Below are 25,779 nucleotides of genomic sequence, written 5' to 3'. Positions count from 1 at the left end.
CACTGAAACAAGATGTTTCTAGCATGTTCAACTTTTTACAGACTTATTTTTGCCTGAAAAAATGTCTTTACCCCAATAATCGTAAAGGAGGGGTCTGCTCTATTAGACTTGCAAAACTGCCCATTGCCTTGCTGTTTTTCAGTCATCACAAACCTTGGAACTCATAAAGCATGATCTTAATGAGTTTGGAGTTGTTTGCACACAAGACGCATCTGCAGCCGTCTCCAATACCTCAGACACGTTGCAGCAATCTCTTCAGGTATGCCAAGATTGCCTTCCACTATTGCAGATTGACTAAAAAGACCTTCCTGGTTTGATATTTTTCATTGTTTACACCGACAGATTCTTTTAAGTGGTTAGGTCATCGTTGTATCTTTGTTGGTGTATGTATTCCCACATTGTGAATGGACTGTAATGAGGAACATGTTTATTTCACAGTTTAAGGCTTGGTTCCACACCTCTGTTTAGATCATATCGTCTTACATAGGCAAAGGTTGGCTCACACTGTATTTTTGTATGACGTTTTCCCTTCGTCGTTCATCGTTGATTATGTGAACCGTAAACTGATGGCATCGATACAGCAACACAGACACGTCGGGAAAGTTTGCGGCTGTCAAACCTTTCCGATATTTCGCTGAGCATCGACGACCACCTTTTTAACGTGAACCATTTCGGTGATGGTAATTCGCGGTCGCTGATAGCATGATTTGTTTATTTTCATTTAGGATAGTTGCTGCGAGACTAGTATTTGATCCAAAGAAGTGTTTTCAGAAAATTTAAAAATAAAAAGTAGAACACTACGTCACGGAGTACTAGCTGATGCAAACGCAGATGGCTTTGTGATAGTGTGAACATGGTTATCATCGAAGATCACAGAAGTATTGTGGCATCAACACCGAGATATGGTGATATTGTGTGAACCAGCCTTATCAGAAAGTATCGGTATTTTTCTATCATTTGCAATTGCTTTTGATGTTTGAGGTGATCTGACTGCCAGGATGTTTAAATATTAAAATCGACACAACTTTATCGTAGTTTAAATGCTCAGATGAAGAGAAAGTGTGATTATGACGTCTACAGTTCAAGGAGACCGACTGATTAAAGATGCTTCAACTTGAAAACAATAGTTGATATCAACTACAGCAATGATAGCTGATATTTCCTCATATTTTTCCTTTGAGCATTTTAACTGCGATCAAGTTTTGTCGATTTTAATCTTGAAACGTGCTGGCAGTCATATCATCAAAAACAAAAAACTTTCTGATAAAATGTAATAAGATTTTCTATAAGTTTATCTTTAATTATTTCTATTTTTGTGTTAATTTACTCTCAGTAAAGCCTTAGCTGGAGTGACTGATACTTGGTACTCATGTGCCCAATGAGTGCTGTCGATGGCCTATAGAATTACAATGTTGTGTTATTTGGAACACTTTTATCATGCTTCTTCTTTATTGGCTATTGCTGTTACCACGAACACGCCCATTGCTTGTCTAAGTTTTTAAAAGTTATCCGGTAAACATAGCTATTATTATTTCTAAAAAATATGAGTGGAAAAGGTTTGAATATGTAACATTCCTGACACACGATTGTGCTACCCTGTAGCTCACATGTAATGGTTGTTATTAACAAGAAAAAAACATCTAGAAAGCATTGGAGCAGGTAGTTTTATCAACAAGCAGGTATTTTTGAAAAAAAATGATTCTATCATATAAGCTTCTAAGATTTGTTTTGTTAGAGTGTTAAGAAATTTCATTCCTCACTTTAACAGATACGTAATCCTAATGGTATGAGTCACTTTAACAGATATGTAACCCCAACGGTATGAGTAACTTTAACAGATACGTAACCCTAATATTATGAGTCACTTTAATAGATACGTAATCCTAATGGTATGAGTCAGTTTAACAGATACGTAACCCTAATGGTATGAGTAGCTTTAACAGATACGTAACCCTAATATTATGAGTCACTTTAACAGATACATAACCCTAATGTTATGAGTCACTTTAACAGATACGTAACCCTAATATTATGAGTCACTTTAATAGATACGTAATCCTAATGGTATGAGTCAGTTTAACAGATACGTAACCCTAATGGTATGAGTAGCTTTAACAGATACGTAACCCTAATATTATGAGTCACTTTAACAGATACATAACCCTAATGTTATGAGTCACTTTAACAGATACGTAACCCTAATATTATGAGTCACTTTAATAGATACGTAATCCTAATGGTATGAGTCAGTTTAACAGATACGTAACCCTAATGGTATGAGTAGCTTTAACAGATACGTAACCCTAATATTATGAGTCACTTTAACAGATACGTAACCCTAATGGTATGAGTCACTTTAACAGATACATAACCCTAATGTTATGAGTCACTTTAATAGATACGTAATCCTAATGGTATGAGTCACTTTAACAGATACGTAACCCTAATGGTATGAGTAGCTTTAACAGATACGTAACCCTAATATTATGAGTCACTTTAACAGATACGTAACCCTAATGGTGTGAGTCACTTTAACAGATACGTAACCCTAATGGTATGAGTCACTTTAACAGATACGTAACCCTAATGTTATGAGGCGTTTTGATTGCTGAATTGGGGAAAGGGGTCGCCACATCTACGCAAGAGACTAAAGTAATACCGTGCAACTTCTATTTACGAAAGACTCTGCATGCGAAATTTTCAAGTTACACTAGAAATTTTTCTTTCGGTAGAAATCTTACTTTGCCTTATGAAAGATATATCTAGATGCATAAAGACTTTTGCACTTTGACCTGCTTGTTATTTTCGTGCCTTAGTTTGATTGCTTCCTTCCGGTATGACTTAGAACGTGACTCACTGTTTCTTTTGCTAGCGCAAGTCAGTGTAATAGCAGAAGTTTAGTTTTAGTTCATTGTATAATCCGGAGTTATCATCTATCACATTCATTGTATACATCGTCAGACAACCTTTGTTTCTAGCAATTGAAATTCTGTAGTGTCTGTCTGACAACAGTTTTCTCAGTTTATTCCGCTGAAAATAGATCCTTCTACTTGAGTTTTTAAAAACATATATTCTGAGCAAGACAAAACCATGACAACAATACAAACACCCACCTCTTTTGACCTTCATCTGACCTTCATCCTCCAATTCCCATGGTCTAGATGGCCAATGCCACAGATAAACAAACAAACATGACAATCATAGTTTTTAGGTATTTCTCGACTTTTTTTGCGTTGTTTTTCTTCATATTTTCTATTCATTATGTGGCGCTATAATTTTAATATGTATACATTACAGGCTCTAGCCATTACATATATTTACAATTTATATACAAATGTTATATCTGAGTTTTGTGGAGGTTTGTAATGGATTAGAGTATTTATATTTTGGTTATGGAATTGGTTTTTAATTGTAGAATTTTTCATTCACTAAACGGCTTCCGGAATGAATTACTATTGTAAGTAGAAGTTCTACTGTATCAGAAATAAGCTTTTATATGAGAAAAGTGGCGAGCAAACAACTTCTCCTTTGCTCTTCACTCATTTATTTTAAGACAAGAGTCACATGAATCAGCTGATAGAAGGAACTCAATCATAGACAAGCTCTTCATCATTCAGAAGTAGTATTTTAGGCAAATAATAAAAAATTCACAGTAATAATCAACACTATATGGAATTAAATTTTACAAATAATTTTTATCTTAATATGAATTTTAAATTGAAAAATTATGCGTCAAAAGCCATGCCATCAAAAGTGGCAATTAACTTTTACATTTAATGATTTGATCACATTCATTCATCTTAATCTAGTGACCTTGTGACCTGCTCTACTGTGTCTCACTTATAAAGAACCATACAGTGAGGTGTTTATGATGTGTTGGTACCGATGTATTCAGCACCCAGCTCTCATGGTCTGTCATATTACTGGCTAATCAGCTCTCCGGTTACAAATCCACGTTTCGCATTTTAAAATTTGCTAAAGCCGACATGCCTACTTTTGGAATAGCTCTTCTTGCGAGCAACAAAATATGATATCTTTTTTATGAATGTTTGACTTTGTTGTCTAGTAAACATCGAGTTACAATCTTATTGGAAGACAGTGAATTTCATAGAAAAATCTGTCCTCATTCATGGCATATTTGATGATTAAAAGCTTGGGTGTACACACTAAGGGAATTCATCGCCAGCGTGTAGTGTAGATATTTGAGTTTGAGTTGAAAGATAGATTTACCGTTGAGAGTTGGCCTCTTTCGTGCATGTGCTAAAAAGCCTTGTTGGATTTCCCAGTACTGTTATTGAAGTATCATCAGAATATTTGTATTGCAACATGGATAATCAATAATTAGTGATAGCAATAGGGTTTGTCATCATTGTTCGCAAGCTTATTTAGCATGTGCTGGAAATGAATAAAATGGAATCGAGTGTATAATAATCAACTATTTTAGCCAATCACAGATGAGTTGTTTCTAATTTTTATCTTCATCAAATGTTTGTTTCAAACTAATGCATTAGCAATGTGCAGAGGACGCGTTTCAATGGTATGTGTGTAGCGAGACATTTAATAACACTTACTCGGTTTTTACTGTTAGTGACCGATTGCAGGGAGATGGTGAGTCATCGAATGCAGCTTATGTTAAGAAAGGCTTGACCAACTTTCTTGGTAGTATATCCAGGGTTCTAACCATACCTCCGGATGATGAGAGTGAGGATGATGTCCTCAGGGTTACTTCCAATGGTGGCTTTGAAGTGTTTGATAAAGCTAAGGTAGGTTAGGCAGATACAGGGCATTCCGCTGTTCATTTATCATTTATAATTTATTTCTGGGTTGTTGAGCATCAGTGTTGGGAAGGGAAAATTCTCATATTATATGATTCGATCGTAGGCTCGTTTATTTGAGATCCAAAGCTCTCCACAGACATATTGTACAGAGCCAGATGGACCGATGGAAGCATTTAAGGAGTGGCGACAGACATTTGACCTTGACTCTCGAAAGGGCGAGATATCTGACCTTCTAGTTTCAGTCGATGTTGTTCGAAGTATCTACACTAAGTTGGTGAGTGCAATCATATTTTGATATACGCTTGTCCTATTCAGATCTCAAGAGATTTTAGATCTGAGGAAATTTGAAATACAAGCGTTCGAGACAGTTCCCGATGCGATTGCAAGGTGGCCGAGTTTGCCGGAGGCTGTTTATGAGAACAGCATTGCTAGGTCCTTTTTGTCAGATCTAAAAGGATTTAAATAGGTCAGCTAGAAGAGGTGAAAATGGGGCAAAAAGAACAGTAAAAAAATTGAAACATTCGAATTAAGTTTAATGTAAAGTCAGATTAAAACTTACTTTCAATTATATGTATAGTAACCTAAGTTCAGTTAGGTTATGTTTAAAGTTTGATATGTCAGAAAAGTGTAGCATACCGAATGTGTTGGAGTCAAATCTCTAACACCGCCATTAGCCGCTACCATTTCCCTTTAAAGTAAGAATTATAAGAATCATGGATAGTACTGTACATAATAACGTTATATTTTATTGCAGATCATAACCACTAAATAGGTATTTGTTACTTTGTGAGCATTAAAATGTGAATTAGAGCAAATAAAAACATTTTTTCCAGTGTAATATCCTGTTTTAGGTATTCTTTTCAGAGAATGGAAATGGATTAATTTTTTATTTAAAGATTTTGTATGGGTAAAATTGATTTGAGATACTAGTGAATTGACATACAAGTGCTTGTCCTCTAACGCATTAAGCTCGTATCTAAAGGTATTACTCTATAGGCTTTTCATAGCTATTGTGACAGCTATAGTAAAGATTATAAACAGGCTGATATTAACCTGACGATGAGAGCAGCATTTTCTGAACATGGAGGAAAATACTACGAGTTGGCGAATGGGCAGATAAGTGAGCGTTTCACAAGAAGAGATTACCATAACAGCTCATTCAAGATGGACGTTTGACGCGCAATTCAACAGCAATGGAAACCAAGTTGTTTTTTATTCAATGTACAATAAAGATATAAGGAAATAGTATGTTTCGATAGTCCTGTCACTCAATCTACAGCGTTATTTAGCCGGCTGCTATAGTCTACTATAAAGCTGCTCTATAAATTTAACCTATTATTTCTTATACCAGAAGTTTGTAGATAAGTATAAATAATGATGGAAAGTAATTATTAATAACCATCTTCCCTCATGCTTATTCATGAATTCAAAAGCACACTCTTAGCACTCTGTACGTACCATAGCTTTGTGACATCACAAGCCTCTCAGACTAAACACCATGCATAATTTTGTGACGCTTTCTGTTAGAAAGACTGAGTTGCATTGAGTTGTTTTTATTCTTCTGTTTATTATCGGGTGGATAAGTTAGCAGCTAATATCAAACGCTATCCTTAGTAGAAAGTATGGTGTTCCAAAGGGTATGAGAAAGTGATGTAGGCAATATTATTTAGCAGGACAGAGAACCCCTTTTAGCAGATTCATTTCAGAACCATGATTTGGTATTTAGCTACAGTGGAACCTCTACTTACGAATGTAATTTGTTTCGGAAGCCATTTTGTAAATATAAAATTTCATAAGTTAACACTGGTTTACCGTATAATGCCATAATCTGTTTATCCATATTAATAATCCATAATTCAGCTGTAACATTTGCATAAATTATAAACACTTGCGACGGTTAAAGCCTGTAACAAATACACGTTAGAATTATATTACTACATAATAAATAGAAAAAAGTACACAGCAAAAAGAACAAAACAATAAAATAGGCAATAAGAACTATGAATGGTTTGCTTGTTTGTTTACCTTCAACATTAGTCATCTAGACATGAAAAAAACCAAGGTAAGTTGGTAGAGGGCGGTCATAAGAGGTGGGTTTGGGATTGTTGGTTTGATTTTGTTTCACTCAGAAGAAAGATTTAAAAAAAACTTAAGTAGAAAGATTTATATTCATCGTCATAAACTGAAAAACTGTCGTCATACTGAAAACACAAAACTGAAATTGCTATGAATGAAAGTTGTCTTCCCAGGCTATGGTGTATGCGGTATATGACAACCCCAACTTATACAGTGAATGAACACAAAACACTTGTCATTGACTGACTTTTCTAGCAAAGGAAACCAAAGAGCGTTCCAAGTCGTACCCATAGGAAGCGAACCGGCCACGGCCTGAAACTAACAAATGGTCTGCAGTATGAAAGGCCTTTTACATCTAGACGTATCTTTTGTAAGTCGAAGCCAAATCTCTATCAAAAGACGTTTCGTGGCATGAAAAATTTGTATGTAGAGTTTTTGATAATTTGCTGATTTCCAATATATTTTGAAAATCTCTGTTTCTGCAAGCTCTCTTCGCTCAGCCAGACTGTCACGTTTTTTATTGCGCTGTTTTTAGTGAGATCAAAGATTGCAAGAGCATGCTATCCTATATAACATGCAGCTTTAGTTTAAAACTGGTGCATGCATTCAGATGGGTAGACGCTCGTGATGAGAATCAGGTTTAACATCGATGCCTTGCAAACTCACTTCCTTCTTTCTGTACAAAGAATGGGCATTCATGGTATTCGCCTGTATGACTTGATATTTGGTGTGACCAATTACAACAAAGACATCATATTCCATAATAGATCTAGCCGTAGTTTAATATCGGGGCATAACTTGTAGTTGTAAAATAGCCCGCAAAGCAGCTGTCAAATATGTCATCTTTGAGACAGATTTTGATGTGGGCTGGTTTTTTCAGGTGCCCTCGGCTGTCACGCACGCTGACTTTTGGCAGCGCTACTACTACAAGGTGCATCAGTTAGAACAGGATGAACGACGAAAGGACGATTTGAAGAGCAGAGCCGATAAACTCAACAAAGATGACTCTGAACAGCCTTGGGAAGGTCAGTCCAGACTATGTGCTGTTAGGCATGCATATGTCTACATACATACTTATGCCTCTGTAAATGTATATACAGTAAAACCTCTATTCGACTGCGGTGGTGCTCTAGATGCTCTATGGTGATAGAGCGCCATGACACTCTATACGCCATATCGCTTTACGCTCTATGACGCTCTACATATATATGGGTAAAGTCACAGTATTTCCGTTATCATACAAGGGACATCCTGAAGCACTTAAACTAGAATTGTGCTTTGAGTTTTTGGATTTTGGTAAACAATTTTCTCATGCTGAAGCAGTTCAGTAGGATGAACAGTTTAAGACAAAAAACTTTAAAATTGCTTAAGTCAATCCATAATTACAAGGTAATTAAGGCCCATCATACAAGGGACGCAGAAAAATCGCTAAAAACGAAACTTTAATTTTAGGCTGAAAACTCTGTGAAGTATATGATCACATTTTAAATTCCTTTTAGCTGATGTTTGCTATGTATGTTTCAATGTTCAGTGTGAAAGAACTAACAGATTCCATTAATGGTTCTCATTAAACCACAGATTATTTACCACTAAGTTTGATCATACAAGGGACATCATACAAGGGACATTTCGGATCACTTGATTTTTCCACATATTTTATTGATAGACAGTAAAGTATTTAGCTAAAATAAACTACAACCATTTTAATGGAATACTACATCTAAAACTAGCATGCACTGAATCCAAAACTAAAACTATAGAGCTAAAAAATGTTGAGTTTACAGGAAGTGACCAGACATGTCAAAAAACGATAAATAATTAATATCTTAGATAAATATTGGAAATTAGATAAAGAAATGACAAATAAGATCACAAGGACATGCACCTTGCAAATTTACACGTATTTACGTTTATATTGACTGTAAGCAGCTTTGACTGCCTCAGCATTCAGCAGCCGATCGGCTCGACAATTGTTGTCGCATGGAATGAGCTCTGGGTTAATATCGAGGATAAAGTTAGAGTGGGTGACTTCGATATTTCTTGGGGTAGGCCACATCCATTTCTCTCCATTTCTATTTCTACAGAACTATTGCTCGCTTAGTAGAGGATTTTGGCAATGTCTTCTGTACCTTCCGTGATGCCTTTCCTGTAAAAAATTAAAGCACTTGGTTATTAACCTTTGATACTTGTACTTGCTACAAAGTGATCGAAGTCAAAATTTTATAACACAATTCTTATTAATTAAAACCAATGCAATTGGACTGATTGATTTTGTTATAACTTACCAAATGCTTGAGTAGTTGTGTATCCTGGTGTTGACTGATTACTGGTGCTTGCTTTCAGTTCACGAGCCTTCTGACGCTGAGCAGCCTTCTTGAGCCGTTCCTTCTCTCTTCGAGTAGCCCTTTGCTCCTCTGTAAAGCCTGGTTCCCATATACGTCGCAAAGCACCGGCGGTAATATCGCGCAGCAAAACACTTGCGGTGCTCAGCGCAGTTTAATGTTCACATAAAAGCCACATCGTTAATAATATCGTAAACATAATTGCGTAATCAAATAAAATGCTCGCTCGCTATGCCGTTCTTATAATGGTGACCTTTACCTGTACAGTGCATTTCGGGAAGGTTTTGCCTGCGGCCGTTTGCGAAATTTGAACAGCGCTAAACTATTGCGATGCCGCCGGCAACTACCGGCGATCCTCGGCGGTCCTCGGCGCATACGTTCCCATTTCATCGCTAATAGCCTGCGGTGTGTCGCCGGTGCTTTGCGACGTATATGGGAACCAGGCTTTAGGCTGGCTGTTACTTTTGCCCATGCCTCACGTACTTGTTGCGAATGCTTAGCCTTGTACAGCTCTGGATTTTCCGATTTCTTTTTAGCTATATATTTCCTTTGCACGGCACAATGAGCTGCAGGCCTGTCTTTGACAACCTTTACCGTCGACATTCTGGTTGAGACTGGCAGCTTGTGAAAAGTAATTGTTCTATTGCATTGACCCGCAGCAGTGTCTTGACGGGATTATTTATTAACCCTCTGGGGCCCCTTGTTGCACTGGTGCAACACAATTTTCAAAACTAGATAGAGCAACTACAAATGCTTTATAGCCAAATATTATTCTCAAGTGGCTTCTTACATATCTTTATGCAACTCTAAACCCAAAATTGATTGGATGTCATGCTCGTGATGTCATCACATAACTCTAGAACATTCCATGGAATTGAGAGTTGACCACACATGAGGAAAGCAACTTTTTAGGCAAAGATTTATAGCTCTTTGAGGTAAGTTGGAATAACTCATTTTCTGTTTTTTGGTACTATGTTGACCATATTTTTACACACATTAAATGTTTCGAAGAAGTAAATTTTTTTCTTCTATCTATATGAGCTCAAAATTTCTTGTGCAGGAGTGCAACATTGGGCTCTACATAGCTAAGCTGCAAGCCAAGGGGTTAGTATCGGATGTTCCAATAGACCTTTGTTATAGGGCTAATGCTCTTCATTCTTGTTGATGTGCATAATACTTAGTGTTGTAAAGATGGTAGTAGAGGTACACTGACTACCATTGAAGTAATTTTACCAGGTTACCTTCACTGCTACTAGTACTACTGCTATTAGTCATTTACTACCAAAGCAAATTGTTATTTCCGAATGATACAAAATTGTGCAATTATTTCACTTGATATAGCATGATAGTTAGGTGTGTAGGCTTTCTTTTGGGCGATTTTAGGTCTTAGATGAATAGTATTTTAAAATATTCTGTTTTAGTTTGTAGATACAAAATGCATTCAAAGCCTTCCATTTCAAACAGCAACAGCAATTGCCTTCGAATGAGAAGCAGAGTTGATGGAACGAATTTGCTAGACGAGCTCTGGAAAATGTGACGAAGGATAGGTGCCATATGGAATGAATGTCTATAAATAGAACCCGACAATACATAAAGAGTAAGCCACATCCATGGCGCTTCAAGATCTAGCATCGAGCAGGAGTCAGTGGCATTTTGCATGACTGAAGTATACCAAGGTGGTGATGGTAAGCAGATGGAGTTGGGCTAAGAAGCTGATGTTGTGCTCAAGCTAACATCTACTCTACAAAAGAACTGGAGGTACAAAATTGTCGGAGGCAACTTGTTTATTGCTATTCCCTTCATCTCTGAGCTAAATAAAACTTGGATGTTCGATACAGATACTGTTCGAACCAACAGGGTTCAAGAATGCATGCTCAATAATGCAAAGTCCTCAAACGAGATAGTAAAGGATCTTATGACAGCTATGTAAAGGAGGTCAACAATGTGGTTGCTGTCAAATAGTGTGACAACAAAGTTATCACCGTTCTCTCCTCATTGACTGGTGTACAGCCTTTTGCTCAAGCCAAACGGTGGGACAAGTCGTCAAAAGAGCATCGTTTCTATAACATGCCTGCTGTTATACAACCACATAAAAATATGGGAGGCAGTGATTTGTAAGATTTATTTTTAGCAGAGTATCGTTTTGCCATGAAGAGCCGGTGATGATATCTCTTCCTGTAACGACATTTGTAATGGTAGCCGAAATCAACACTTGGAATATCTACAGAAGTGATAGTCGCCTTCTCAAGCTACCGTAAATAAAGTACTAAATAGAAAAGAATTCCAAGCTGAAGTTGCCGGCAGTCTCATCCATGTCAATGGTGCTTCCAAACAAGGACAACCAGCTGCAGCAGGTGATGCTAGTCTATGCCTTACACCAGCTAAAAAATTGGAAGAGGTCCGTGCAATGTTCACTATGACAATTTTGCTCATTGGCCAATAAAGGCTCCAAAGCGAAGTCACGGCAAGCTGTTCAAGAAAATAACTACTACAAAATGTGAAATAGTCTCTGCTTTCTTGATGAACGAAATTATTTTTGTACCTATCACTGCAAACGACTGGAGAGCTATAGTTACTTTGGAACAGTTGATATTGCTCCAGGATTTAGTCCATTTGTACCAAACAGTGATGTAAACTTATATGCTTGTGTTATATATATATATATATATATATATATATATATATATATATATATATATATATATATATATATATATATATATATATATATATATATATTTATATATGTATATATATGTGTGTGCATATATGTATGCATATATACAATATATACATATATATGTATGCGTATAGGTATGTATATATACAATTTATATATACTGAATGTATATATATTCAATATATGTACTATATATATGTATACGTATGTATCTGTATACATGTATATGTATATAAGTACATTTACCATTTATTTATTCAAATAAAGTTATTTTACTGGCTCAAATACTTCATAACACTATTGTCTAATGCGTAATGTATATAGGTAGCATTAAAGCCCAATGTTGCGTGAGTGCAACATTTAATATCTCAGGTCAGGGTCGTTGTAGAAAATAAAAAAATTAGAAAAACACTCATACATATATCTGGAAACTATCCAAAAAGTTTGAAAATTTTTAGAGCAAAGCTTCTGTGTATGGGCCTCACAGGGTTAAGGTAGCCAGTCAGGCAATCACAAGCCGACAATGCTTTGAGAAAATATTTAGAGACAGCCACATTAATTGTATTGGAACTAATTAACTCAACTAGTTATGTTTAGTTGCCTACAATGCCAACTCATAAAGCCATCACTATTCAGATCGCGAGAAACTAAATTTCGACATAATGGGATTAAGTGCAATTAGGCTGGGAATATGTTGGGTACAGAAAAGATTATGGCCTTCCTCCACCAACAATGGTTAAGAAACCACTAACCATTTAAAATTAAGTTACGGACTGCCGAGTATAATAACTTTCGTATGTATGTTAACTATACCTCATGAAAATTGTCTAAAATAACATGGCCATCTTTTCAGTGCTACTATTGTGTCATGAATATTCATGACATAATAGTAGCATTGCAAAGATGGCCATGTTATTTTAGACAATCTTCATGAGGTATAGTAAGGGAATAAAAGAGTAGATGTCCCTTGTATGATAAAATTGTCCCTTGTTTGATAATTTATTTTCTTAATTTTTCTCAAGTAATTAAATTATTTAAAAAAACTAAACATGCCATCATGAACCTCTCATGGTACTATCGGAAAATCCTAACTAGAAATTTTTTCACATGATTTGTTTTCAAAAAAAAACAAAAAATGGTGCCCAAATTATCATACAAGGGACACGCATGTATTTGGAACGCCTCTTAAGCAAGATTTATTAAGGTTAGAACTTTGGAAACTTTTCCAGTCATAGAAACTTAATTGGATTAAGAGGTTCCTGGTGACACAATTTGCAATTTAAAATATGCATCTAAAAAAATCCAAAAAAATCAATGTCCCCTGTATGATCACATAATCGTCTCTTGCTGCTTAATTTTCTCAATTTCATGGAAATCGTTCATTATTTTTAAAAATCCTTATTAATTATGGAAAGTTTGGACTTTTAGCTTTCCAATGATGTGTAAAACTTGGTTCTATGATAAAATTTAAAAATCACATCTTTGGTTTCACAATACTGTGATTTGACCCATATACAGTCAAACATGGATAACTCGCCCACGGATAGCTCGAACACATGGTTAACTCGAACGGTCTCTTTGGTCCGTTCCCACGTAATGATAAATTGCTATAGATAACTCGAACTCAACACTGTTAACTCGAACTGTTTTTTGCCCAACGACTACCGAAATGGTTGTTATCGCTTTAGAAAATCACTTTATTCCAAGCCATAGAGGTAAACCTCAACTTTTTGTAATTCATAAGCGTCGTTATTACCACCATCGGCAAAATATTTTTGTCAATGACTTTTCTAAAGGTTTGGTGAAATTTGATTTATACCAAACGTCTGCTTAGCAATCTCTTCGGAAGCAAGGAAAGTGGTATTCTTTTAGAGCAACACTCCGAGGCAGCTCAATTAGAAGTTTTACGAGGTTTTACGGTACATTGTATATCACTCTATCACTCACGCTTTTTGACTGGATACTTATTGAACGTACATGTATTCTGTGTTTAGGTCAAACGATGAATAGTTTTCCGACGTTGATTCCGTGCTGAATCAACATCGGAATGTTTAAAACGTCTTAAAAATTGTTGTAATTAAACGTATACGTTGTCTTAGCTAAAAAAAACTATTCATCGTTTGACCTAAACACAGAATACGTGTGTACATTCAATTAGTATCTATTCAAAAAGCGTGAGTGATATACAATGTACAGTAAAACCTCGTAAAACTTCTAATTGAACTGCCTTGGAGTGTTGCTCTTAACGAATCCCAGGTAAAGTGAGGTAATCTTTGCATAAACTTCAAGAAAAATCGGCAAAATTGATCGTGGGTAAAACGCTCAAAAGAAAAAGATGTCTTTTCTTTTGAGCATTTCAACAACGATCAAGCTTTGCCAATGTCAATCTAAAAAACGTCCTGGCAATAACATCACCTCAAACAACAAACCAATCTCAAGTGATAGAAAAATCTCTATACTTTTTGATAAAAACGTTTTAAACTTTAGATTAGAAGCATTTAATTTGAAACAAGCCAGTTGTGCTTTTGATTTATATTATAGTTTGTATATGTACATGTATCTACAAATAAATAAGTAAATACATGGACTTGTGACAGTGCTCTGATAACTTGAACGCTCTGATAATTCAAACACTTTCGCTCGGTCCCGTGAAGTTCGAGTTATCCATGTTTGACTGTATATATATCATCTCCTGATATATATATATATATCAGGAGATATATATATATATATCTCCTGTATATATATATATATATATACAGGAGAGGCTTCTATAGCGTATACCTCCTATAACGTAAATTCTAGATAACGTAAAAATTTTATTTGAAGTTTCTTCCTACTACGTAAAAAATTCTGAATAACGTAAAGTGTAAAGTCGAGCGAGTTCTCAAATTCGATTTGAATGGTTAGTTATTTTGCCGGACTGGCGAGAAAAAAACAATGTGCGTTTTGCGTTATTTCTATTGTATATACATGTAGATAACAACTTTTGCAGCAATCTAGTTTGTCGTGATAGTTCGTCAGATATGTCGACAAAACAGAGAACAGGTAGCTGCGCAAATACAAAGGCGATCGGTTGGTGCAGCGTCGGTCTACCAATCTGAATGTCACGAGTTGGAGTATCATCAAAGGTTATTTTTTATTTTAACCTTGACCTTCTAGATACAGATGACGACAAACAGGTAGAAACACTTATTTATACTAAATATATTTCGTTGTTGAGCTTTATTGTAGTCGGACAAAACATTTGTTATTAGATTTACTTTGCAGAATAAACTTTGCTGCTTAGAAACAAATAAGCAAATTGTTGTGAATGAAAGTCGAATATGTGCGCTCTCCATCAACTTATCTAAAAATACCGCAATCGTGGTCGATAAACCAGTGAGATTGATCAGAAAAAAGGAAAGAGTTGTCGATACAAGCCAATGATACTGCAATTACGTTACAGCCAACAAATTAAAAAAGTTAAGTCAAGTTTTTCCATTTTGTATTGCCAAATGAGTGAGATTGAAAAGATCTTGGAATGGATTAGGCAACATACATGTATTTTAATGTTCTTATAACATATAATCCCTCAATAATCCCCCAATAATGTATAATCCCCTAATAATGGATTATTAACATTGTGGGAGCGCCTACTGTATATATGTACACCGTCGTATATATACATATACATGTATCTGAATCATTCACCTTAAAGGTTGACTTGCTAATAGCTATGTTTCACTCTTATAGTAAATCAATGTATCACTTATTCTATGATATATTTATAGTTCACTCACCTTATGGTATATCTATGGATCACTCATCTTATGGTGCATCTATAGATCACTTATTTTACAGTATATCTATGGATCACTCATCCTATGGTATATCTATGGATCACTTATCTTATGGTATATCTATGGATCACTTATCTTATGGTATATCTATGGATCACTCATCTTATGGTGTATCTCTGGATCACTCATCTTATAGTATATCTATGAATCACTCATCTTATGGTATATCTATGGATCACTCATCTTATGGTATATCTATGGATCACTCATCTTATGGTGTTTCTCTGGATCACTCATCTTATAGTATATCTATGGATCACTCATCTTATGGTATATTTATGGATCACTCATCTTATGGTGTATCTCTGGATCACTCATCTTATGGTATATTTATGGATCACTCATCTTATAGTATATCTATGGATCACTCATTTTATGGTATATTTATGGATCACTCATCTTATGGTATATCTATGGATCACTCATCCTATGGTATATCTATGGATCACTTATCTTATGGTATATCTATGGATCACTTATCTTATGGTATATCTATGGATCACTCATCTTATGGTGTATCTCTGGATCACTCATCTTATAGTATATCTATGGATCACTCATCTTATGGTATATCTATGGATCACTCATCTTATGGTGTTTCTCTGGATCACTCATCTTATAGTATATCTATGGATCACTCATCTTATGGTATATTTATGGATCACTCATCTTATGGTGTATCTCTGGATCACTCATCTTATAGTATATCTATGGATCACTCATCTTATGGTATATCTATGGATCACTCATCTTATAGTATATCTATGGATCACTCATCTTATTGTATATCTATGGATCACTCATCTTATTGTATATCTATGGATCACTCATCTTATAGTGTATCTATGGATCACTCATCTCACCAAAAATCTATCTCTTTTGTTATTTTTCATAGATGATTGGGAAGCAGATGAATCTGTTGAACAAATTTTTACTCGATCAACAACAACTAAACAGGAAGTAGCCGCTCCTCTGAGTGTAGAATTGCTCGCTGCTCCTTCACCCGACTCCACAACTAACCAGTTTGAAGATACAGCTGGAGATGCGCCTCCTTCCCCTTCATCCGAACATATTCAAAGCATTCCAGCTGAGATTTCACCTGACTCTAATCCTTCTGCTGCCGATGCTAATGTGCAGCCCCTTGCAACGATGCTAACTGGTAGTGAATCTAGCGAGAAGGCAGCATTATGTGACGCTAACTGCGAGACGGCTTACACGAGTAGTGACAACAGCGGAACACCGGCTGTAATTGCGGAAGACGCTTTTCCATCAGATCACGCAACAGTAAAAAATGTGACAGACGGCGCTACAGTTACTGCGGAACATCCAGGAGAGATGTTAGGGCCGAGTGTTGATGAAGAAGCCCCTGCCATGGTCTCGAAACATTCACAACTAGGTATGTCTGGAGGTAAGTATGGAACAATGCGTGTATGTATAGAAGTAAGGAAAGTCTGTCTGATAGAAGTCTGATGAAGGCTGGAAATGTTGCGGTACAAAGTGACATGGTGAAAAGTCACATTGCATAAACAGGTCTGGTAGGAAATGTTATGATGCAGAGTGATGTGGTGGAAAGTTGTGTAGCATGTGGTGCATCTTCTCAGCGATAACCATGCATGCTATCAGCTGTTGTAGTATCACTGCATTGAGAGTCAGATAAACTCTATGAAAGTTGTGTTTAGGTTTGATCTGTAACACCATTGAGACACAATATTCTATTGGTAAAAATGACAAATTTTTAAAGTTTGATACTTTTATCATTGCAGACAAATAAATAGACTTTACCATATCTTCACTTGAAGCAAACAAAAAGCACGCATCGTTTTTTTCTAGAATCATCTGTGAGATAGGGATGTAAAGAGAGAATTGATTAGATATGTACAATGGCATTGACTAACCCTAAACTGTCATCAAGCACCTGTCACTGGCAGTCGACTGGAGTTATTTGTCTATAGCCATAAGTTATCATTTGTGGAAGGAGAGATAGTGGGTTCGGCTGCTCCTATACTAAAGCTGTTAACCTGATGAAGACTGTTTGAAATTCTTTAAACCACCTTCTGATTGGTCCTTTTATGGTTATACGAGTTGCATATATTCATAACTTTAGCCTAGGGATGTTAGGTAACTCAATAACTTTGTGTGTGACTCTCCTCACTCCCCTCCCATATCACTCTCAACTATGCTTATGAATTCTATCTTCCCATGAATGAGTAAGGTGTTCATAGATTCGGAGTTATTCTTTACATACTAATTTTCTTGATAAGCAATAGAGACAGTCGAATACTCTATGTGGAAAGGAAGACTTATAGATAAGTTTACCAATAATGCTTTTGGAATTTATGGAACATATCTGTTATATTTAATGGCACAAGCATACACTGTGCTTCCATGCTTTGAATGACTTCAACATTGCTTCCACGTTGACTCATAGAAATAATGAGGTTCGAATGCAAATTCGACGCCATTTCGCTTAGCTAAATTTGTGAGAAGGCATTCACTGTAAAACTACTTAGGCATAAAAATGCTCAATGCTGATGGATCTGAACTGATAATACTCGGTTAGGCTCTTCTCAGTGGAGGAAAAAATTAAGCCGACGACCACTCCGGTCTCTGATACAAAAACGTTCTACTGCTACTCACAACTGTTGACTTTTTTGCATCAACATTTCAATTTCAGGGATAGGCTGCTCATACAAGAATGACAAAAGAACTACTTTAAATTAGTGCAACTAGTTAAGTACGCATGAATCAAAAAGGAACCTTGACTTGAAAGTGAGTCTACTTTAACAGGTTTTGCTAATCTTTGAAATATATTTAGTGCAACTCAGTGTCGTTGAAATGACAGAGGTCAAATTGGTCGACAGCGGACAATTCTGAGCTCATTTGAGCACTGTTGAGCAAGAAATACAGTGTTTATTAGCATAATCTACAAATATTAGACAAATATGTATGTATACATAGTACATGTATTTAAAAAAAACATCTACAGTTTGAGGGTCTTATGTCACATGTACATGTACCTCATGCATGGGATTCGAATCAAGGTCCATGCACTTATTCCATAGACATTCCTTCAGACAGAAAATTTTAAAACCCAGCAAATCTCATTTAATTCATTTTACAAAGTTACATGTTATTCTCTTTTTGTTTGTAAGTTTTTTGTTTCATTTCATTATAAAAAAGTACAGAACAGTGAGGAATACAAAGAAAGTAGGTGCAATGAGTACCCACATGCACAGTAGCGTAACTACTCATGGCGCCGGGACTTGATTAACAGCTAGTTGATTTATTTAAATGAAAAACATGCACAATGACTATTTGAGTGAATCAAAAAAGGGGTTGCTTTGCATGAGGCTTGATTTGAAGGGATTAACATTGCTTATTTGTTGGAGGCTTTGATGGCGCAGAAGACCACAATACACAAGGGCTGAAGTTGCTTTTTAATCAGCACCAGATTACTTATTTTATTCAGCTGAAGCATCATCGCCTGATACAGACCTGCGTTCTTCGAAAGAGGTGGGGGATACGATGACTCCTCGTGATTTCAAAATGAAGGAGAAACGAGACCTCGTAATACTTACCGATATCGAAGTGAAGACGCCGGCAAGCTCTATTGGATCTGCGAACTCAAAGGGTACCTTTGTTGCTCTGTATATTTGTTTTATTAACATATTTCTTTAACAGAAAGGCACAGAGTGGCAACCATCGGCAACTTGGCTACCTAAAACTATGTAATATGTGGAAAAGTTTAGCGCAATACCGATATGGGGACCATGCTCAATTCTGGCAGATATTGTTATTTATTGCGCTAACCATGGTTGGCTTTAAAAACCTTTCAAGAGTGAGTTGTTAGTGTTTATAGTCATTGCCCTGACATGGTTCTGCCATGGCTCTGACATGGCTCTGACATTACTCTGACATTGCTTTGACATTGCTCTGACATTGCTCTGACATTGCCCTGACATTGCTCTGACATGGCTCTGACATTGCTCTGACATTGCTCTGACATTGCTCTGACATTGCTCTGACATGGCTCTGCCATGGCTCTGACATGGCTCTGACATGGCTCTGACATGGCTCTGACATGGCTCTGATATTGCTCTGACATTGCTCTGACATTGCTCTGACATGGCTCTGACATTGCTCTGACATGGCTCTGACATGGCTCTGACATGGCTCTGCCATTGCTCTGACATGGCTCTGACATGGCTCTGACATGGCTCTGACATGGCTCTGACATTGCTCTGCCATTGCTCTGCCATTGCTCTGACATGGCTCTGACATTGCTCTGATATTGCTCTGACATGGCTCTGCCATTGCTCTGACATTGCTTTGACATGGCTCTGACATTGTTCTGACATTGCTCTGCCATTGCTCTGACATAGCTCTGACATGGCTCTGATATTGCTCTGACATTGCTCTGACATGGCTCTGACATGGCTCTTACATGGCTCTGACATTGCTCATAAACATCAACTCTTTCTTTTAGCCACGAGAGACTTGCTTGTCAAACTTCAAAATATTAGCAAAAGCAAGGCATTACTGAAAAAGTTATCTTCTGAATATCAAATGGATGTCAGTTATTTAAAGGTATAAACGCACTAGGCGATATTTAGAGCGATATCGTGCTGCGTGGCGCTAATCTGCGCTAGAATTCACCCAGCGTGCTCATCCAGAGCGATAATGTTAGACTTTCTTTGCACAACTTTATCGCTAGCGAGATGCATTTCGATTGGTTGGATTTTACCAGAATGCAATTTTATGGCGGGTAATTATTTCTTATCGATGTTCACCAACGTACAGCAGCGACAATTTGCTATTTTGTTAATATTGAAACATCTTCAGAACGAGCACTGAATTGCTCATAAATTTAATAATAGCACTCCCAGTCATGTGCACCATAACAAACAAAAATTACAAAAAATCCAAGTTAAAAACCAACATTTGGAATCAATCGTTGCACAGGTTGACCATCTTGAGAACGGTAAATATTTAATACATTAGGCCTAAATATAAAAAACCACTACAAAATAAAATATGTATAAAAATGGTGAAAGATATTACAGTTAGAAATGCAATAATCGTTTTTCTTATGTCTCCTTGTAGTGTAGGCAGTGTACAATCCGTGAAAGTGAGATAGGTTTAATAACAAATGCGTAAGTTGTTTACGTTGTCGCCTAGACGGCGCCATATTAACTGACCTAAATTTATTAACAACTTCGAAGAAACTAATGATACGGAATTTTATTGGCAGTTTGTGGGCGTGCCCATTATATCGCTTGCTAGTGAATCGCTCAAGTGTGTTTATGCACACGCTAGCGATATCTCCGCCCTCCTCATGACGCTCGCGATAATATCGCCTAGTGTGTTTACACCTTAGCCGGCTTGTACTGTTGCAGAGGGTAGTGAAATCGCACCCAACTGTATAATTTGTTCCTGACTTAAATTGCTCGCTCAGATTCCAAATATGTACCAAATATGTAGGCTAGAATATGTACTCTGCAAGGCATAGTTACGGTTTGTTTATTTATCATTAGCCTGGTCTATGCACGCGTAATTGCACACGTAATTGTACACGTAATTGTACACGTAATTGTACACGTAATTGTACACGTAATTGTACTCGTAATTGTACATGTAATTGTACATGTAGTTATGTTTTCTCATTTGCTTCTATTCAACATTGACTCACGCTCCTACCTGTCATCACTAGTCAGGCATCAACTTAATACCTGTCCTAGTATCAACCTTATGTCATCAGTTGTGAATCAACCTGAGACCGACTGGGTCACCTTAAATCCTGTGGCTACACATCTACTTGTTACTAGCAATAATCTATTGGATAATATATTTATAACTTCATTGCTTAGAGTTACTCTTTTTCTTGCGCAGAGTCATCGAGTGGCTTAGACGATGAGTGGGACAAGGAAATGTTTGGGGAGGACTTGAGCACAGTACGAGAAATTTTAGCTGAGGGTATGACAGGAGACATGGTAAGGCTTCCCCCTGATTAAACATAACTCTCATTAAACCCAGTTTTTGGTCTAAAGAGTTGTGAGTCATTTATAAAAAATGGATTGTCTGGAGAGTGCTGAAGGATTTGTTTGGCGTCGTTGCCAGCTTTTTGCAGTTGAGAAACAATTTGTTTACTGAAGTTGCATAGACCTTCACAGTAGAATAAACAATTCTTTTACAGCCATATCACATGCCTTTCACACAGAGCTAGCCAGTAGTTTAAAGTAGTGTAACAAACCTTTCACAGCAGAACAAATTAACTTTGCATGTGGATTTTTGACTATATATAGTTAGAAAAAAAATAGATAATCACCTCCTTGGAGTGAGTTTACTAAAATTTTATAGAGCTTTAGGGTAGATAAATTTAATTATAAGTTATATATATTATATATAGTAGTTAGCTGTGCTACCGGCGTTGCTCGGGTATTAAAATCAGCTTATAAACAATGAGAGGTGATGAGAGTTGCCTGCCACTTGCAGTGTGCCAGTTGGCACATTGCCAATGGATAATTTGAGTAAGCTTACTAATAAGAGCTACAGGTGCTCATGATGTTAGGCCATGATTTTGCGTCATGACCGAAAAAGTAACGTATTTGCTCCAATATAGCGACATTTATCGCCTAGTGAATTTATCAAGCTCGTTTGGCTAAATTGGCAAGGTGTTCAGCCTGGTGAACGGGAAGTTCCGAGATCAAATCTATTGCGATACTGATTCTTTATTCCAAGATTTTATTAGCTATGGCTATACATATATAACGACGGACGGATGACTAACTTTATGAAATATATATATTGATTATTGATTAATTGTTATTGTAAAAGGTTACATGCACGTATCGCATGCATGTTACACACTTTCAACTGCCCAACGGTTTTGTGTACGCAGTGAACCCAGTTCTTACTACGCTAATGAATTGGCTTGTTGCCAACGCGCGAGTCGTTTGGCTTAGGCAAGTTTTGGTTTGAGCAGGTTTGGGCAACTGTCTCTGCTTAGGCAGCATTACCTGCTTTGTGATTGGATGGGGAGATCTGTTCAAATTGGGTTGACCAGTCCTGTGTTATTTAGCAGTGTTTTCTTAGTGTTTAGCAATCCATTACCCAGCAATAGCAATCAGTTTATAGCTGAATTTACAGCGAGCTACATTAGTATTCTCTGAATTGCAATAATTTTATCCCATTTTTGCTAAGAGCAATAGTACTGCGAGTTTGCAGATGGCAAAAGGTATGTTTTTATTAATATTATTTCCTTGCCTTTTTAATACATTGTTATTACAATAATTTCTTATGCATTCTGGGAATTTGTGTATTATTATTATCATGTGTATTTGTGAATTAGTGTATTTATTTTTAATTTTAAACTATTGTTGCTTTTGATACTTTGTAGATTTCACGGTTTGATTTGATGGTTAATAAACTTAATTACCTACAAATCAGTGCATCAAAACCATCCTACTCGCATTCTACTGAACCTAGCGGGAAACCACTATAGTTATGTCAGTTATATATAATTGATATGATAACTAATACTAATTAATATGATAATTAATATTAAATATAAATTGAATGACTTAGGCAGAACTGGTCACACTACAAGCATAGCACTTCACAGAATATATATGATAAATAGCTTCATATGTCGTAGCGGCAAGTGTGACATTTTTTTAAATACTTCAATAGAAATAATTTCATTTTGAACAGAATTTTTTTCCTAATTATACCTACAAGAATCTTAAAGCTGTAAAAGCCAACCCAATCAAATAAATGGTTTGACATGTAGCTTTTAAAAAGCCTCCCTCTGTTTAGACACCAGATATTTGGTAAAAATTGGGTAAAAAAGGAGCCAGCGGTAATATTTTTAAAATTATTATTGGAGGTTTTATTTGATTTTTTCATATCACATAAGCTGGAATGAGTTGGCAATCTGTAATTGTTACGTAAAAATTGAGGCCGAAACAATGAAAGATTTTGAAACCTTTAATGGACATAAAACAAACATTTAGCATAGGCAGAATGAGAAGATTTGGAAGGACCATTCATTGTAATAAGATGTGCTGGAATATGATGCAGATTTGCAATTAGTTTGTGCTTTTTTTGAACGAAAATAAGTTCAAGAGATATTTTGGCTCTGGATTATAATAAATACATGTATGTATGCCAAAGTAATATGACAGTAGATGAGCTGTCTAATAAAAAGTAATGGTAGAATTTGAGTTAATGTATGGACTCATGCCCTCTTCCATGCTGATGGAGAACAGCCATCAAGCAATGTTCTAAAAATTATATTATAACTAAATTATAACCAATAATATTTTAGCAATGTCTATATTTATAGAAAAATGCTGGATTTTACGGTGTAGGATAAATATAATTGTTTTTTTGAAACACAGTTGCAATAATATATGACACCTGAAGAAAACTGAAGGCATTAGCAGTTTCTGGCATGTTTGCAATGATAGCAGTCACTTTTGTACAAGAAGTAAACCATAAAGAACAATATACAGTAGATGCCTCTATGATGGAGGCCTCTTATTATGTACATTTCAGCTAATGTTAATACATTCTGGAAAGCTTTTGCTGGGTGCCATGAAAAATTCCGTATAACACAAAATGTCTCATCAATGCAAATTCTCAAATTCGATTTGAATAGCAATAATGCCATAGTTGGGATAAAATAAAATGAAGATTTAATATAGGCGGAGTGAGAAGATGTAAAGCTTTGGAAAGGTTATTCATTGAAATAAGATGTGCTGGAATTCGATGCAGATTTGCAATTAGTTTGTGCTTTTTTGAAGCAAAAATAAATAATGAGATATTTTCGGAATAGATTATAATAAATTTGTATGCCAAATATGGCAAAAGATGAACTGTATAATAAAAAGTAATGGTGGAATTTGAGTTAATGTATGGTCTGCAAATACACTTCAGTATAGTCGATGAGGTTAATGACCTTATTACAAATAATCATGATTACTCCAAGAGAGTTGCTATGTGAACAGAAATCTTAGTGATTTCTGTTCTAGTGTCTACAAGTTATAGTAACTTCCTGAGTTACCTCTAAAATCATCAAATCTAGGTTATCGAGTAGTTATTTATGATTGACACAGTTGAAAGCTTTGGTGACATCTAGAAACATAAAGCAAACATTCTCATCCTTTGTTCTCAGATCTAAGGAATCTGAAATGAGTGAATAAAAAGCATCAGTGCATGTGAGTGACTTTTATAAAGCCATACTGATAAAGATGTGGAATACAGTTTTCCGACAAATTAGAGTAGATGTGGACATTTAAGTGCTTTTCAAAAACTCGAGAAGTTGAGGAATATTGAAATAAGTATAAATTTGATGGGTTACTAGTATCTACTCATTTGAAGAAAGACCTAAACAAAGGCTTAACCCATGCATGCTGCCAGGCTGTTGGAGAACAAACATCAATCAATGTTCTATTAAACAATCCAGTAATAACAGGGAAAATAATTGGAAAAAGCCTCTTTAATACTATTATAGAAATCTTGTTCAAGCTTGTTGCTATTGGATCAGCAACATATCTCATGTATTTTTATATCATCATAAGTAGTAAAATGTGTGAAACATCATTTTGTCAATCCTCAGTGAAACTTGTAATGAATTTTGTGTTCCACTAGAGGGTTTGTAATCACTGCATTGAAATTAACTCATCTTAACATGTATGATTAATCTTTGTACAGGCTGCTGGCAAATTTGATGATGTGAATGATGACTGGGAGACTTGGGATTAGGAACTAGCATTGAAAGAACTACAGACCATATTTCCATTGAAGCAACCTGATCCATTCATAACTGTAGCAAAATATTTTGAGATGCTTCGTTAAACTTTTGGGACACGTGCCAAGAATATGTCTCCATTTTTGTGCATTTTCGGTACTAACATTTCTCATGATAAACTAAATTATAACCAATAATATTTTAGCAATGTGTATATTTATAGAAAAATGCTGGAATTTACGGTGTAAGATCAATAAAATTGTTTTTTTTTTAAACCACAGTTGCGATAATATATGTCACCTGAACAGAA

The 25,779-nt window shown here is 36.0% G+C and overlaps 1 protein-coding gene across 4 annotated transcripts in view; it reads left to right on the top strand.

The window, feature by feature from the left end:
* LOC137387413 (BSD domain-containing protein 1-like) overlaps positions 1-25,779 on the top strand; it is a 31,780-nt gene extending 6,001 nt beyond the window's left edge. For 3 of the 4 annotated variants that reach the window (XM_068073831.1, XM_068073832.1, XM_068073829.1), the window contains 8 exons: positions 143-259; positions 4,602-4,763; positions 4,882-5,052; positions 7,735-7,879; positions 16,614-17,126; positions 19,188-19,349; positions 21,608-21,708; positions 25,433-25,779. In XM_068073831.1, coding sequence (XP_067929932.1) covers positions 143-259; positions 4,602-4,763; positions 4,882-5,052; positions 7,735-7,879; positions 16,614-17,126; positions 19,188-19,349; positions 21,608-21,708; positions 25,433-25,483 — 1,422 coding nt within the window. In that variant the 3' untranslated portion in view covers positions 25,484-25,779. The remainder of the gene's footprint in view (positions 1-142; positions 260-4,601; positions 4,764-4,881; positions 5,053-7,734; positions 7,880-16,613; positions 17,127-19,187; positions 19,350-21,607; positions 21,709-25,432) is intronic. The other variant, XM_068073830.1, reaches the window with a different exon arrangement.

This window comes from Watersipora subatra, chromosome 2 (assembly GCF_963576615.1).
Source record: "Watersipora subatra chromosome 2, tzWatSuba1.1, whole genome shotgun sequence".
In the NCBI taxonomy this organism is placed as follows: domain Eukaryota; kingdom Metazoa; phylum Bryozoa; class Gymnolaemata; order Cheilostomatida; family Watersiporidae; genus Watersipora; species Watersipora subatra.
The sequence above is the reverse complement of the archived record's forward strand: the minus strand, read 5'-3'. Positions and strand labels throughout refer to the sequence as shown.